Source organism: Tupaia chinensis, unplaced genomic scaffold, assembly GCF_000334495.1.
Source record: "Tupaia chinensis unplaced genomic scaffold, TupChi_1.0 Scaffold000394_1, whole genome shotgun sequence".
NCBI lineage: Eukaryota > Metazoa > Chordata > Mammalia > Scandentia > Tupaiidae > Tupaia > Tupaia belangeri.
In genome coordinates, this window is record NW_006159896.1 from 749333 (window position 1) to 765955 (window position 16623).

Consider the following 16623-nt stretch of genomic DNA (forward strand, 5'->3'; position numbering starts at 1 on the left):
TCCAAACTAGGAGAGAGGAGGAGTAATCAACTCCCTTTGCTATGTGCCCATCTACACAGCAACCTAGTCTATACTAGATTATATTAAGGCTATGTCCTAAGAACAATGTTGCCTTTAAAAAGCTACTGTAAGTTAACTTACATTGGAGTTAGTAGAACACGCAAGTATACAATAGAGGCCAATGGGAGAGGGAGCCGTACCTTCGGGGCTGAGCAGCCATCACCATGTCGATAGTGTCCACACCAATGCCCATGATATTGACCACGGTCTGCCCTGCTTCTGTGTAGGCCAGACTGCAGATGCAGAGAGACTGCAGGCTGGGAGTGTGACTGGAAGACAGAGGTGTGCTGAGTTACTAGGGAGCTGCCAGGTTCCTCACTGGAGGCAAAGGGCACTGTCTAGCTGGCTAGAGTGACAAACCTAACCTAGTGGACACTAGTGACCCAGATCAGCTCTGTGAGACAACGACTCTACAGTCATACTCCCCAAACAAACGTGATCCTGAAGACCATCTTGAGAAGCAATCTAAATACCCATCACTTAATGGACATATTAACTGAAATGAGTAATTAATCCACACAACTGCAAGCATAGAACCACTAAAACAAGACAGATCTGCATATCTAGTGGCACAGAAAGGAAATTACAGAGCAATTAAGACAAGAGAAAAAAACTAAAATAACACGTACAAACATGTTAACAACAGTCATCTCTGAGCAGATCTATAAAGGGCATTTTGTACTATATTCCAATAAATGTGCATAACTTTTATAAAGGTCATTAAAAATGACTAATACATGTAAGTGTATACACAACAAACTTACTTCCCCTTGATTTGCTCTTCTCTCTCCATGGGGAGAAATGATAAACAGCTCAGTGGAAGAAAATCACAAGCTCAAGCTTCCTGAGCTCTGGGCTTAACCAAGGAGAGTTCTCTGGCAGCAAGGAGACAGCTTTTTTTTTTGAGAGAGATTTTTGCAATAGGGTGCGTGCGCTCACCAGAAAGACAGAAAGCGAGAAATTACCCCCCCCCAGGGGATGGCCATGTCACAATCCCTTCTCCTCTTGGGATCCTGGGCACGCATGTACACACGCCTGGCATGAGTTTAAACCACCAGGTCTGGAACTCGAACCATGGTTGACTACATGGGAATCCAGCAACATAGCCATTACGCTAACAGCTGGTCCCAAGGAGATAGCTTTTAAACAGCAAAGCCTGTGTCTCCCCTGGTGAGCACCATGCTTGAGAAGTCCCTCCCTTATTACCTGCCGTGAAGTTGTGTCTCGTGGCACAGGTTCAGTATCGCATGAATCAATTCCAGAATCAGGCAACCTGAACTCCAGGAAGACACGGTAATGATGGAGTGCTGTGACAGCCCTCATCCCAGTCTCCTGGGAGACCCGAACCCCCCAGGTCCTCCCTGCCATGATGTCCTCACCGATCTGTTCCCGCACACCGTTAGAGTTATAGCGCCACTTGTGGTAGCTGGGAAGCATCTCCTTCAGCACAAACATCACACAGGGCACAAGTCCTTGGCTCTGGGTATTACCGAGCTGCCCCTACAAGAAACCATGCTGCAAGACTTCTGCCATTCGAGGAAAAGTCCTTTAGTTACTAGAAATTTATATCCCAGGGGTCAGCAGGGAGAGTGGTGGTTGAGGGCGCTAGACTTCCGCATGGCCAACTACAGCTTGATTCTCAGACCGTGGGGCTTTCTCTCTCTGTCTCGTCAAATTAAAAAATAAAAAGTTAAATAGGATAAATAATTATTCATAAAAAGTATCTTCAAAACAGAGATTGGTGAAAGGCAATTTGGTAAACCTGGGCCATCAGTAAATAAGAACAAACATCAGGTCTAGACCCATAGCCTTAGTGGTTAAGGGAGCTAGGTTTCACAAAGACAACAGTGTGATATGAATCCCAGCTTCAACAGCTTGAGAAACACACCAGGCGCATGTGTACTGAAGTAAAAAAACACAATGGGCACTCAAAGTAGTTTCTATGTCATGCATGTCACTTTCACACCATTTTAAAATAAAAAAACCCTAAACTGAATGATCATAAGCCAGGGGCCATCTATAGTGGAGTATGACATAAAACTCACATATTGCACTGGGCTGCAGTAAAACAGCTCAATGGTCCCTGCATCATCCACATAGCTTCTTCAGTTCTACCTCATCAACCTTCAGAGTAGTAAATGAATTCTAAGTACCTATTACAGAACATAGTACTGACCACAGTAGCTCCTCAACAAATAGAAACTATTGCCACCAGAACTTCAGAACAATTACTCTGCCTACAGGCAAGCTGACCATGGCAGCAGGGGACAGGGAAACTATTTCAGAAACACCTGACCAGATGGTACCTTGACGAGGGTCGTGATCAAGCGCAGAAAGGCAATAGTAACCCCATACTCGCCCTGTGGCTGTTCACTGTTCATCAAGAGGTTTCCATACCCTCCAGCATTCATTCCCTCCGCACTGGGAAAAGACAAAAAGGTAGAAGGAAAGGTGATGGGGAAATCTCAAGAAACTATAAACTCAGTATTCTTCACTGAGCATTCTTGTTATTGCCTAGATGGATCGAGCATAAAATAGAAAGCTCTGCAAGAAAATTAATCAAAAATGGGCAATTTAATAGCCAGGGTAAACATAAGTTTTATTGATGTACAACTTCAAGAAGTTTAAAATGAAAATCAAATTAACTTTTTAAAAAGGAATTATTTATTTATTGTTTTTAATTTGCTATAGAGCACATATGCTCACCAGAATGAGACAGACAGAGAGAGAGAGAAAGTCACTAGGTCTGGGACTCAAACCATGGTTGACCATGTGGAAGTCCTGTTCCTTAACCACCACGCCACCTGTTGGCCCTCAAATGAACATCTTAAAAACAAGAGACACCAAAGTGAAAATGCTCAGGTAGCAAGATGGAGGCTTCACCCTGATATACGGGGTGAGCACAAAGACACAAGGAAAAGTACATAGTGACAGTGGCTTAAGAATAGAACGCCAAGTCTCTGGATTTAGACACAACTGGGCTAAACAGTTAACTCCTACCTAAAGTGGTTGCAGCTGGATGAGAAATGTCTCTCTTTCTGACTTTAAAAACCAGTGGCTCTCTGGGACCAGCAGTTAGCGTAATGGTTATGTCGCTGGACTCCCATGTAGTCGACCACGGTTTGAGTCCCGGATCCGGTGGTTTAAACTCACGCCAGGTGCGTGTGTGTGCATGCCCAAGATCCCGAGAGGAGAATGGAGAAGGGATTGTGGCGTGTCCATCCCCATTGGGGGGGTGACTTCTCGCTTGCTCTCTCTCTGTCTCTCCCTGTCTGGAGAGTGCACGCGCCCTATAGCAAAAGCCTCTCAAAAAAAAAAAAAAACAAACAGTGGCTCTAGGGACCAGCAGTTAGCATAATGGCTATGTCGCTGGCCTCCCATGTAGTCAACTGTGGTTCGAGTCCGGGATCCGGTGGTTTAAAACTCATGCCAGGCGCATGTGCGTGTGTGCCCAAGATCCCAAGAGGAGAATGGAGGAGAAGGGATTGCAGCGTGGCCATCCCCCTGGGGGGTGATTTCTCGCTTTCTGTCTCTCTATCTCTGTCTGGCGAGTGCACACATCTCTGCGAAAATCTCTCAAAAAAAACCCCAAAGCAAACAAATAAAACAGTGGCTCTCAGGACCGCCCTACGAGAGGACAGCAACTCTGCACCCATCATCGCCTCTACCACATTCTCACTCACCCTCCTACTTCGGTCAGAGGCAAGACAGGCAAGGAGTGTGCAGAGAAGTGGACAGAAAAGCTGCTTTAAGAGACCAGCAGATGGTATAATGGTTATGTCATTGGACTCCCACGTATTTGACTGCAACTCGAGTCCCAGACCTGGTGGCTTAAAATGCACACCAGGCACATGTGCATGCATGCTCAAGATCTTAAGAGGAGAGCAGAGGAGAAGGGACGGTGGTGTGGCCAAAGCCTCCCGGGGGGGGGAGTGATTTCTGCTTTCTGTCTGTCAAGCATCCTATAGCAAAAATCTTTAAAAAAAAAAAAAAAGAAAGAAAGAAAGAAAGGAAAATAAAGAAAAGCTGCTTTAAAAGTAATCAAAGTGGGTGGGGACCAGGTGGTGTGGTGGCTAAGGGACTGGACACCCCACATGGTTGACCTCGATTGAGTCCTGGACCTGGTGGCTTGCTTTCTCACTCCCCCACCACCCCTGCTCTCTCTCTGTGTTTCTTTCTGGTCAAATTAAAATAAATGAATGAATAAATAAATAATTAAAAAAAAAAAAGTAATCAAACTAGGGACCAGCAGATAGAGTAATGGTTATGTCACTGGACTCCCACATAGTCATCCACGGTTGGAGTGCCATACCCAGTGGCTTAAAACTCATGCCAGGCACATGTGCATACATGCCCAAGATCCCAAGAGGAGACTGGAGAAGGGACTGTGGTGTGGCCACCCCCCCACAGGGAGTGATTTCTAGCTTTCTGTCTCTCTGTCTCTCCAGTAAGTGCACACGTCCTATAGCAAAAAAACCTCACCAAAAAAAAAAAAGAAAAGAAAAGAAAAATAGGGACCAGCAGCTGGTGTAATAGCTATCTCTCTGGACTCCCATGTAGATGACCACAGTTTGAGTCCCAGAGCTGGTGGCTTAAACTCATACCGGGTGCATGTGCGTGCATGCCCAAGATCCCAGGAGGAGAATGGAGGAGAAGGAATTGTGGCGTGGCTGTCCCCCCTGGGAGGTGATTCCTTGCTTTGTCTTTCTGATGAGTGCGCGTGCACTATACCAAAAACCTCTCCAGAAAAAAAAAAAGTAATCAAACTACAGGCCAGCAGGTGGTGTGGTGGCTAAGACACTTATTCCCACAAGGCCAACCACCGTTCAAGTTCTGGATCTGGTGGCTTGCTTTCTTCTCTTTTTCTCTGTTTCTGTCTGTCTCTGGTGAATAAAAAAATAGTAACAATAAATAAAATTAAATAAATAATTCTGGGGGAAGGGAACAGTAATCAAGCTAGGTTAGATCTGAAATGTTGTCTGGGTCTCCCTAGGAAATATGGTCGACCCACCCTAGCACCTGCTTACCTAATCATCTGACTCATGCTAGAGACAGGGTGGACCACAAATGGTAAGAAACCTGTGTGACGAAGATCAGTCCAGACCTGAGAAGAAAAAGAAGAGTTAAAATGTCTATGCAGCTTCAGGTATACACCAGGTGCTACATTTTTTGGTTGCTGGGAGGACTTGACATCTCACCTTTGCTGGATTCCGGGCAGCCAAAACGGTCAAGCAATTGACACAAGAAGCAATAACATCCACAGGAGGGGAGATCACTGCCGTTAACCTGGGTGGAGAACGGTGTGCTGTACTCAGTAAAACAAATGATACAGTCAGTTCCATCGCAAATATTTTCCAGTTCTCACTCCTTCGACTTGGAAGGGATATTAGACAGGAAAGCCTTCAGCTGGGACATGTATCACATCTGGGCTTTCCACTGAGGAATGTGTGAACTTAAACCCATGGGTGTATGGCTAGACTCCTGGAACCCGAGAATAGCTGCTGAGTGCTCTGCCAGACAGCTGAAGGTTGGCCACGACTCACCGCTGCAGCAGCATGTAGATGCGGGATGTGATGGGCAGGAGACAATCCGCAATAGACAGATCTACACTGATGACCTTATGGACCAGATCAATGATGGGTCTGACCCGCTGGCAATGCTGAATCACATCTGAGGGGAAAGACACAGTCTGTGACCTTACTGCAAGCAACTCCTTAAGATCTCTGAATCATTTCTAAGACCCAGATAAACAAATCAGACAGACCAGAATCCTTTTTCTTCTTCCTTTGCCAGATGCACGTACACTTGTGGCAGAGAAAGACAGAGAGGGAAAGTGAGAAAGCACCCCCATGGGGGGTGGTCATACCACACAATCCCTTTTCCTCCATTCCTCCCTCCTTTTGGGACTATAGGCATGAACACAGAACCGACATGTTTCTCTAGGCACCTAGTCTAGGACTCAAACCATACAGGTGGCCATGTGGGCTGGCCCTCAAATTACAAACTTGATGGTTCTAAATTTCATCTTGAAATGTTGTATATCCCCCCAAGTCCTCCAAGCGCGTGCATTATCTCCACCCCAGACTCAAGTCTCCCAAAGCTGGCCTCACCTGCAGTTGAAACGACGTGAAGGAGCATTTCAACCTCACAAGTAAACAGGGTCCAACTGCTATAGGAGTACTCCCAGCGCACCAGGTAAGCCCTATCGTCCAGCACCACTTGGCCCACAGTGCCTTGAGGAATGCGAAGGTTGGTCTGACCCCCTGAGGAAAAAAGGAAGAGAAATTAGTCTAATCTCTAAGGACAAGCAGGAAGCAGTGACTCCTGTACCAGACACTAATATTTAACTGCACACAGTTACAGACTCTCTTCTTAAAAAATATTCCTACAGCTTTTTCCATTAAGGAAAAAGAAATTCTCACCCATTTGAAGAAATGACTCTTTCCACATGTTTGACTATCAGTTTTCCATTCCGAAAGACTACAGGAAGGCCACCTTATGGGACTATTAGTGCCTAGATCACAGGATAAGCAGTGATGCTAATATCAGAACAGCAAGGCTGTTCTTTCTGGATCTTACTACCTGAGCACCTGGCACATGAGCTTAGTGATAACTGGGAAGCCAGTCCCATGCCTAGTGGTTAAGGGAAGCTGGATATCACATGGCTGAACAGGGTTTGAGTCCTGGCCCCAGTTACTGAAAAAACATGCCAGGCATGTATGTGTGTGTACACAGCACTGTGACAGGATGGAAAATTGGAGGAACAGGGTCTTTGGCCTGACCAGGCCTTGTTGCAGGTGTCCTTTATCACCCTTCAAGATACATGGGCATCCTCTACCATTAGGGTATGAAAAAGAGAGTAACTGGCACACCCTCCCCCTCCTTTTTTAAAATTTTTTGTATCAGGGAGAGAGACAGGAAGAGGGAAGGTGATAAATCACTCCCCAGGGGGATGGCCACTCTCTTCTCTTCTACTCTCTAATTAGGCTGTTGGGTATGCACCCACACACACCCAGCATGATTTCTAAGTTGCTGTGCTGGGGACCAGAGCTGCCATCAGCCACATGGTAAGTGACCAGGTAACTAATCACTGCCATCAGGAAAATAAATTGTCACCTTTTTCTATAAATTAATTTGGAATTATTAAAAATTTTATTTATTTTTTAAAATTGTGATAAAACATACATAACAAAGTTTACTATTTTAATTTTTTTAAGAATTAATTTTATTTATTCTTTTTTTATTTTTTTCTTTTAATTTGACCACAGAGAGAGAGAGAGCGAGCAACTTAGAAAGCAAGCACCAGGTCTGGGACTCAAACTGTGGTCAGCCACGTAGGAGTGTCCAGTGCCTTAACCACCACGCCACCTGCTGGTTCCTATATTTTAATGTTTAAAAAATTTTTTTCAGAGGGCACTTATACTTACCCAGAGAGAAAGAGAGAGAAAGTGAGAAAGCATGTTCCATGGGCATAGCTACACCACAATCCCTTTTACATTTCTCCCTCCTTTCAGGATTCTGGGCATGCACACACACGCTCCTGGTGCTTCCTTTTTTTTTTTTTTTTTCTTTAAAGAGATTTTCTGCTGTAGAGTGCATGCACTTGCCAAAGAGTCAGAAAGAGAGAAATCACCCCCCAGGGAGGAGAGCCATACAGCAATTCCTTCTCCTCCATTCTCCTCTCAGGATCGTGGGCATGCATGCACACACACCTGGCATGAGGACTCAAACTGCAGTCGACTACGTGGGAGTCCAGACACAATCATTATGCCATCTACTGGTCCCACACCTGGTGTTTTCTAAGCCTCCAGATCCAAGACCCAAAACATGTAGTCAGCCATGCATGATTCGGTTGCCTTAACCACCACACAACCAGCTGGCCCCATATTTATTTATTTTTTTAAAGAGATTTTTGCTATAGGGTACATGTACTCACCAGAGATACAGAGACAGAGAAACAGAAAGTGAGAAATCACCACCCAGGGGGATGGCCAGGCCACAATCTCTTCTCCTCCATTCTCTCAGGACTTGGGCATTCACACACATGTGCCCAACATGAGTTTCAAACCACCAGGTCTGGGACTCAAACTTAGTCGAAAATGTTGGAGTCCAGTGATGTGACCATTACGCCATCTGCTGGTCCAATTAATGATTTTTTAAAAAAATAGTTTTTAGCTGTAGGACATAAACACTTGCCAGAGAGAGATAGAGAGGGAGAGAGACAAAGTAAGAAATTATCCCCCAGGTGGGTGTCCAGGCCACAATTCCTTCTCCTCCACTCTCCTCTCAGGATTCTGGGCATGCACACATGCATGCACACACACATGCCTGATGGGTTTCTTTTCAAACTGCCAGGTCTAGGACCCAAACTGTGTAGTTGGGCATGTCAGATCCAGCACCTTCACCACGACTTTAACAAATTTTATGTGCATAGTTTAGTGGCATTAAGCACATTCACATTGTTGTGTGACCAACACCATCCACCTTTAGAACCTATTGCAGAACTCAAACTCTATCCAATACCCAGGAAATCCCCATTCTCTTCATCTCCCAGCCCCTGGGACAATCACCACTGTATTCCCTGTCTCTGTGAACTTGACAAATTTTTTTTTTTTTGAGAGGTTTTTGCTATAGGGCGTGTGCGCTTGCCAGACAGAGAGAGACATAGAGACAGAAAGCAAGAAATCATCCCCCAGGGCGGATGGTCATGCCGCAATCCCTTCTCCTCCATTCTCCTCTCGGGATCTTGGGCACGCACGCACACGCGCCTGGCGTGAGTTCTAAGCCACCGGGTCCGGGACGTGAACCGCAATTGACTACATGGGAATCCAGCGAAATAGCCATTACGCTAACTGCCAGTTCCCTGAACTTGACAACTTTAAGTACATTTCATGAGTAGAATTGTAAGTATTTGACCTTTTGTGACTGGCTTTTTTTCTTTTTCCTATTAATTTTATTTATTTTTTTCCTGATAGAGAGCACACATGCACACACATGAGAGAGAAATGGGGAAAGAGAGAGAGGACTCTTAACAGGATATAGTCATGTCACAATCCCCTTTCCCTAGCCCTTCAACTAATCAGGTTCTTAGATATGCATGCATCCAGGGTGTTTAGGTCCACTGGGCCAGGGATCTGAACTCATGGCCAGTCATACAACTTCTGGTACTACAGCTCAGTACACTACCTCATGCACTACTAGGCTGAGCCTGGGCAAGACTTTATACTCTAATTCAAGTGGGTGAAAAACAGGCTAAAGTAAAAATAAGAGGGTTTAGAGAGTGGTTCTTTTTTTTTTTTTTCAAGAAGTATTTTATTCAATTTTATTCACTGTCATTGTTTTATTTGATTTTTTTGAAGTTGACCAGAGAGAGAAGAAAAGTGAGAAAGCAAGCTGCCAGGTCCGAGACTCGAACCATAGACACATGGGAGTCCAGCCGCCTTAACCGCCATGCCACCTGCTGGCCCCATGAGAGTGGTTCTTTTTTGACATAGTTTTTACCTAGAGGACTTTCCTATTCCTGTTTTTGTATACTTGACAAGCCTCCACTGATCAAATGTTAGGCAATCTTATCAAATTAGGTATCACCTAATTACCCCCAGAAGAAATGACCATAGAAGGCCACTATAATATCTCTTAAAAGGGATGAAATCTGCTGTGATATTCCTCATTAGCAACACATAGCAAAAGGTTAGTCATTCTGACCTAATGTCCGCCTGCTGTGAAGGAGTTTTACAGTCAATGCAGCAGACAGAGATGCTGGTTAATGTTGATATTCATCTCACTTCTAGTGTGGCCATGCATCTTTCTTACTGTTCTGTCCTTCCTTTTATGCTTTTTGGAAAACAGTTTTGTTCCATGAAAGCTCTGAGAGTGACCAATGGTTTCTGAGGCACTAGCGTCTGTCAGCGGCCTTCAACAAATGGTTTTTTAAAGATATGCCAAGTTGAGTTGTGGGTTTCTTTTGTGTGAGTTCCTGAAGTCCTGGCAGGTTAATTCAATCAAATTCCACTCTCCACCTGACCCACTTTTCTCTCATCCTTGCCCTACCAGTAAAGGACATTATTCAAAATAATTGACAGGCCATGCTTAACTCAGCCAAAGCCATGACAACCAGGAATTTCTGAGACAGTCAAGAAAAGCCCGAGTAAGTGGACATGGAGTTTCTGCCTCAGCGCTGAAGCAGGAAAACTCCCCCACCCCCAACTCCGTGACTGGTTTCTCTAACATAAATGTACTGTCTTTAAAGCTCATCTATGTATTGGAATTTCTTTCCTTTTTTTTTTTTTTTGAGAGATTTTTGCTATAGGGCGCGTGCTCGCCAGACAGACAGAGACAGACAGAGAAACAGAAAGCGAGAAATCACTCCCCAAGGAGGATGGACACGCCACAATCCCTTCTCCTCCGTTCTCCTCTCGGGATCTTGGGCATGCACGCACACGTGCCCGGCGTGTGTTTTAAGCCACCAGGTCCGGGACGTGAACCGCGGTCAACTACATGGGAGTCCAGCAACATAGCAATTATGCTAACTGCTGGTCCCGTGTATTGGAATTTCTTTTAAGGATAAGTAACATTCCACTATATGTATATACCACATTTTGTTTATTCATTATCTGTTGATGAGTGTCTATTCAGAATTTTTATCACGTACATCTTTTACCCAACAATCCCACTTTGACAAGTCTATCAACTAAAAATAACATCAGTATATCAATATTATATGCCCAAAGCAGTATTATATTTGTAGTGACAAAATCCTGATGGGCTAAATGTTCTTCTCAAAAGAAAGACAAAAAATTATGAAACATTGGCAAGAATTACATAGTTACTTAAAAAAATGAGTCAGAGCCATCTGCAATACATCAACTTATAGAATGAGTTTGTGACAGTGTATAGAAATATGTGAAAGGACATAGACCAGACTCATAATTGATTATCTGATAGAAACAGGACTGAAGACTGACTTTAAAAAATATACCTCTGCACTGCTTACCTTGCCAAATGAACATGCATTACTTTTGTAATCGAACAATCAAATGACATGAGAAAGTTAATTAAGAAAGAAAAACCAAGGATCAGCAGATAGTGTGGAGGCTAAAGCACCGGAACCCACATGGCTGACAGCACAGTACAAGTCCTGGATCCAGCAGCTAGAAAATCCAGGCACATGTGCATGCATGCCCAAGATTGCAAGAGGAGAAGGGATTGTGGCATGGCCATATCCCCCCCCCGGGGGGGGTGATTTCCCTTTTTTCCTCTCTGGTGGGCCCCCACCCTCTATAGCAAAAAAAAAAAAAAGAAAGAAAAGAAAAGAAAGAAAGAGCAAAGAAAAACTGAACTGGTTCCATAACCTGGTGATTAAGGCAGAAGGACTCCACACAGCTAAATGCATGGTTTGGATCATGGCCCCAGTGGCTTGAAAAACACATTGGGCATGTGTGCATACATGCCCAAGATCCCAACAGGATAGAGAAAAAGGAAGGAATTGTGGTGTGACCATGTCCCAGTGAGGGGTGCTTTCTTCCACTCCCTCTTCTATGTCTCCCTCTCTCTCTAATGAGTGCATATGCCCTCTAGTAAATTTTTTTTTGGAGAGGTTTTGCTATAGGGTGAGTGTGCTTGCCAGAGAGACAGAAAGAAAGTGAGAAATCATCCCCTAGGGGGGATGGCCACACCACAATCCCTCCTCCTCTACTCTCCTCTCGGGATCCCAGGCACACACACACAAAGCGCCCAGTAAGCCACTGGGTCTGGGACTCAAACTGCCGTCGACTACATGGGAGTCCAGCGACATAGCCATTATGCCAACTGCTGGTCCCAACCCTCTAAACTATCAATGAGGAAAAGGAACTGCAACACGACCATATCCCATTGGGAGGCGTTCTCTTCCTCTTCCTCATCTCTCTCTCTCTCTCTGTCTTGCTACTGAGTTCGTGAGCTCTCTGGCGAATTTTAAGAGAGAGAAACTATCAATGAGAAGGAAATGCTTTAAAAACAACTCACACGAAAGAACTAAAACAGTAATGCTGAGGTCTAAACAGAGGCTGTCATGAAAGGAGCTACACACCAAGGATCTCTTTCTTACCAAGAGGATAAAGGAGTTTAGGTGTTTGTCTCCGCCAGAGAGTTCCATCTTCATGTGAGATCACATCATGGGGCTTGTGTTTATAAAGTTCATTGTAGAAAGACATCTTGTCCAAGAAACTGTATACCTGCCAACAGGGAGAAAGCAAGTCAATCACACGTTCACCTACGGGCCTTGCAAGGCAGTCCCATATCTGCTCTCCTGCTTTATAGTTAAGTGACTCAGAACCTTCTCACAGCCCACTAACCATGACTCTTCCGGGAATTGCCAGCTACCCTCCATGCCAAATCTGTACCAATCTGAGCACCCGACTCAAGTTTCATCTCACTTCACAGATAGTTCTCTCCTGCACAGAATGGTTTTTAATACTCAAATGACATGTACTATAAACCAGCTGGTTATCAGTTATTTACTTTTCTATTTATTACTCTAACGAAGTACTAAAGAACATTATAGTCTTACTTCCACAGTATATATAAAATCAGTTAATAAATAAAAAAGGCTTTAACGTAACTTGATAGAAGTGAAGCATTATCTCTGGCATACCTATCATTCAATTTTAGATGAACTCTTATCATGGCAGTGGAATTTCAAATAGGAAAGCAAACAGGATTCTTTGTTTTTTTTTTTCGCTACCCAAGCAAACAGGATTCTTAATGAAGGCTTCAAAAAATAACTCCCTTTCTTTTTAGACGTCTGACTGAACAAATTACCTTTTTAGCAGTGGACTTCCCTGATACGAGGGCTTGGAGCAATTGTAGGAGTGGGGAAAGGAGATGTGGAAACATTCCACATACACTGTCCAGAATGATCCCAAGACCAGAAGTTGGCTCCTATAGTGGAAGGAGAGAAGTCATTAATCTTCATATTATCCACCAGTGAGTAAATCTCTGCCCAGTCATCACAACAAAATCTAGAATTAACCCTTCCCTTCAGAAAGATATCCTTCCCTAATAATTTAGATGTTCATATACCCAATGAAAAATGTTATCAAACAACTGACTTAGGACCTGAAAAGAGATTGGTCTTTTTAGGGACCTCTTCCCAGCCATCCTCTCTAGAGAAAGAAACACTATTCACCTTTGCATTCCATATTCCCACTGAAGGTACACTAGCCAGCAACATCTGCAGTTAGCCACTGCATGCGAGCAACAGATCTTCAGTCTAGGGACCAGCAGATGGCATAGTGGTCACTGGACTCCCACTTGGCCAATAGAAGTTCAAGTCTTAGACACAGTGGCTTGAAAATCATGCTGGGGAGACCAGCAGTTAACGTAAATGGCTATGTCACTGGACTCCCATGTAACCAACCACGGTTTGTGCCCTGGACCCAGTGGCTTAAAACTCACGTCGGGCGCGTGTGTGTGCGTGCCCAAGATCCCGAGAGGAGAATGAAGGAGAAGGGATTGCGGCGTGGCCGTCCCCCCTGGGGGGTGATTTCTTGCTTTCTGTCTCTTTGGCTCTGTCTGTATGGCGAGCACACGCGCGCTATAGCAAAAGCCTCTCCAAATTGAAAAAAAAATCATACTGGGCACGTGTGCATGCATGCCCAAGATCCCACATTACAGTGTAGCTATCCCTCAGGGGGGTGATTTGCTTTCCCTCTCACTGTCTCACTCTCCAGTCAGTATATGCACCCTGTGGCAAAAACCTCTAAATAGAAACAAAAAACCAGATCCTCAGTCTAAATACTGTCTCACACCAGCTTTTCACAAGAACACCGTGGCTCTAAGACTGGATCACGTCTCAGGAAAGAGGATAAGACACAGATCAGTCAGATTCGGTATAAGGGAAAACAGATTTATTCAGTTGGACCTTGAGAGTTACGTTTAAATAACTATTTATTTACTTATTTAACTCCATTTATTATTATTTCTTAACTTGACCAGAGAGAAAGAAAGGGAAAGTGAGAAAGCAAGCTGCCAGGTCCAGGACTCGAACCACAGCTGGCCGTGAGGGAGGGAATCCAGCGCCTTTAAAGAACAGGCCACCTGCCAGCCCTGGACCTTGACGTCTGAGGCTACTGTCCATGCTAAGTATTGATTAGAAATTATTTTATTCAAGGCCAAACTCTCTCTCTCATCAGTTAAAATATGCTGACAACTCCTAAGACAAAGTTACAAAACCCTAATGGAACTTTCGAGAGTTGCAAAACAACTTGTACCTCAGAGACTGTCAATGTGTAAAAAGACTTAGTAGGAAGGATATATTAATATAACATACTGGTCAATGATCTACAGACTCCAGTCAGAACTAGGTCCTGGCTATCTCTCTCTCTTTCTCTCTCATTAAATGAATTATTTAACTTTAGTTGTTTATTATTACTATTTTCCAGCTTGATCAGAGAAAGAGGGAGAGGAAAAATGAGAAAGCAAGCCACCAGGTCCAGGACTCGAACCTCAGCCATGTGGGAGTCCTTTAACTGCCACACCACCTGCTGGCCCTGGGTCCTGGCTATCTCTTGTGTCACCCTGAACAAATCCCCTAAGTATCACTTTTTCTTTTTTGGGGGAGAGGTTTTTGCTATAGGGCACATGCACTTACCAGACAGACAGAGAGAGACAGAGAGACAGAAAGCGAGAAATCACCCCCCGGGGGGGATGGCCACGTCGCAATCCCTTCTCCTCCATTCTCTTCTCGGGATCTTGGGCACACATGCGCACACACCCAGTGTGGGTTTAAGCCACCGGATCCGGGATTCAAACCGCAGTCGACTACATGGGAGTCCAGAGACATAGCCATTATGCTAACTGCTGGTCCCTCTAAGTATCACTTCTCATCACATACAAAATGGTAAAATTGGTATCTACTTAATACATTTTTAGGTAAACTAGATAAGAAAATACAAATCAATGCTTAGTATAAAATATATCACAAAGGAAGTACTCAATAAATTCTCCTGCTCTAGAGAGTATCACAGCATGTCTCCCTCTGACATACTTACTGTTCCCCAGAAGAGTTCTGGAAGAGATGGGTCTGCCAGGACTTCGCAGGCTGTGTCAATTACATCCTGTTGAGAGAGGAAAGAAGAGTTAACTTTTTCCTGATTGAATCAGTCTACCTTTTTTTAACTGTCTTCTGTTGAAATAAAAACACTAATAGACATCTTCATACAGTGTATCAGAAAGAATCTAGGTTTAAAAAGATTAGGGGTGAGACTTGAGAAAAACTCAGCCAGCGATTTTGTATCTGAAGTGTGTCCTGCCATGTTCAAGGACCAAGGCCACTGAAGCTCTGCTCTAAACCCCATCTTCCAGACCCCAACCCCAGAACAACTAAAGAAAGGATGTAAATGGAAAGGTCTGACCACAGTAACACTGCAAATTCAACAGAAGAGAGATTAATTACTTGAGACTGAACTGATAAAATAAAAATTCATGACTTTTGACTAGAACATTACTGATTTTTTTACTATGCTTTATTTTCTAGATTTAAGGATTTTGCTTTCTTCTGGGCTATTGATAAGTTCAGTAATTTGCTTTTTGTTTTTTAAAACTGAAACAAACTTTTCTCCCTTCCTGACCCCTCTGGAACTGGAAAATATTTTTGAGTATTCTTATTTTGTGGCAGAAGGGTTATCTGCGTAAGTTCAATAATAGCTGTTGCCTTGAATCAGAAATTAGAAATACTTGTTACTGACAGGGCTTTGACTGAAATGTCATATCTGAAGATATAACCTGAAAGCTACGTAAGCAAGGTAGATCTCAAGAAAACCAAAAGAAGCTCTTGGAAAGACTGCCTGGCATCATAAATAGTTGTGCCTGACACAGAGGATTATAGAAATCATATGAAAGGGGACCAGCAGTTTGGGCAATGGCTATGTCGCTGGACTCCCATTTAGCTGACCCCAGTTCGAGTCCTGGACCCAGTGGCTTAAACTCATGCCGGGTACATGTGCATGCATGCCCAGGATCCCGAGAGGAGAATGGAAGAGGGACTGTGGCATGGCTATCCCCCCTGTGGAGTGATTTCTTGCTTTCTGTCTCTCTGTGTCTTTCTGGTGAGTGCACGTGCCCTATAGAAAAAATCTCTCAAAAAAAAAAAAAAAAGTCATATGAAAGAATTCATACCACAAAATAACCTGCACTTTTCCAGCCCAGTATTGTAATCAGTAGAGACTGCAAAAGAGTAGCCAAAACCAGAGGGTTACTTGAGGAAGACTTTAAAAGAAGAAAAAGAGACCAATCTTTACTAGCAGATGTTACACCACAGAATACTTGATAGGCAGGGCTGAGCTGGGACGGTTCGTGTGTGAATTGTGTGCTAGGTGTTTGCTTTTCAACAGTTTTGAATAGCTGATATGTAAATATTTTCTCAAAAATATTGGGAACCAGCAGTTAGCGTAATGGCTATGTCGCTGAACTCCCACGTAGTCGACTGTGGTTTGTGTTCCGGACCCGGTGGCTTAAAACTCAGGCCGGGCGCGTGTGCATGCGTGCCCAAGATCCCAAAAGGAGAATGGAGGAGAACGGAATGCG

At 44.1% G+C, this 16623-nt stretch overlaps 1 protein-coding gene across 2 annotated transcripts in view; it reads right to left on the reverse strand.

The window, feature by feature from the left end:
- NUP188 (nucleoporin 188) overlaps positions 1–16623 on the reverse strand; it is a 94177-nt gene that overhangs the window by 24896 nt on the left and 52658 nt on the right. For both annotated transcript variants that reach the window (XM_014589955.2, XM_027774003.1), the window contains exons 13-23: positions 15090–15155; positions 12859–12978; positions 12146–12272; positions 6171–6323; positions 5604–5730; positions 5259–5346; positions 5088–5164; positions 2367–2481; positions 1440–1560; positions 1267–1333; positions 201–329 (exon numbers count right to left, since the gene is read on the reverse strand). In XM_014589955.2, coding sequence (XP_014445441.2) covers positions 201–329; positions 1267–1333; positions 1440–1560; positions 2367–2481; positions 5088–5164; positions 5259–5346; positions 5604–5730; positions 6171–6323; positions 12146–12272; positions 12859–12978; positions 15090–15155 — 1190 coding nt within the window. The remainder of the gene's footprint in view (positions 1–200; positions 330–1266; positions 1334–1439; positions 1561–2366; positions 2482–5087; positions 5165–5258; positions 5347–5603; positions 5731–6170; positions 6324–12145; positions 12273–12858; positions 12979–15089; positions 15156–16623) is intronic.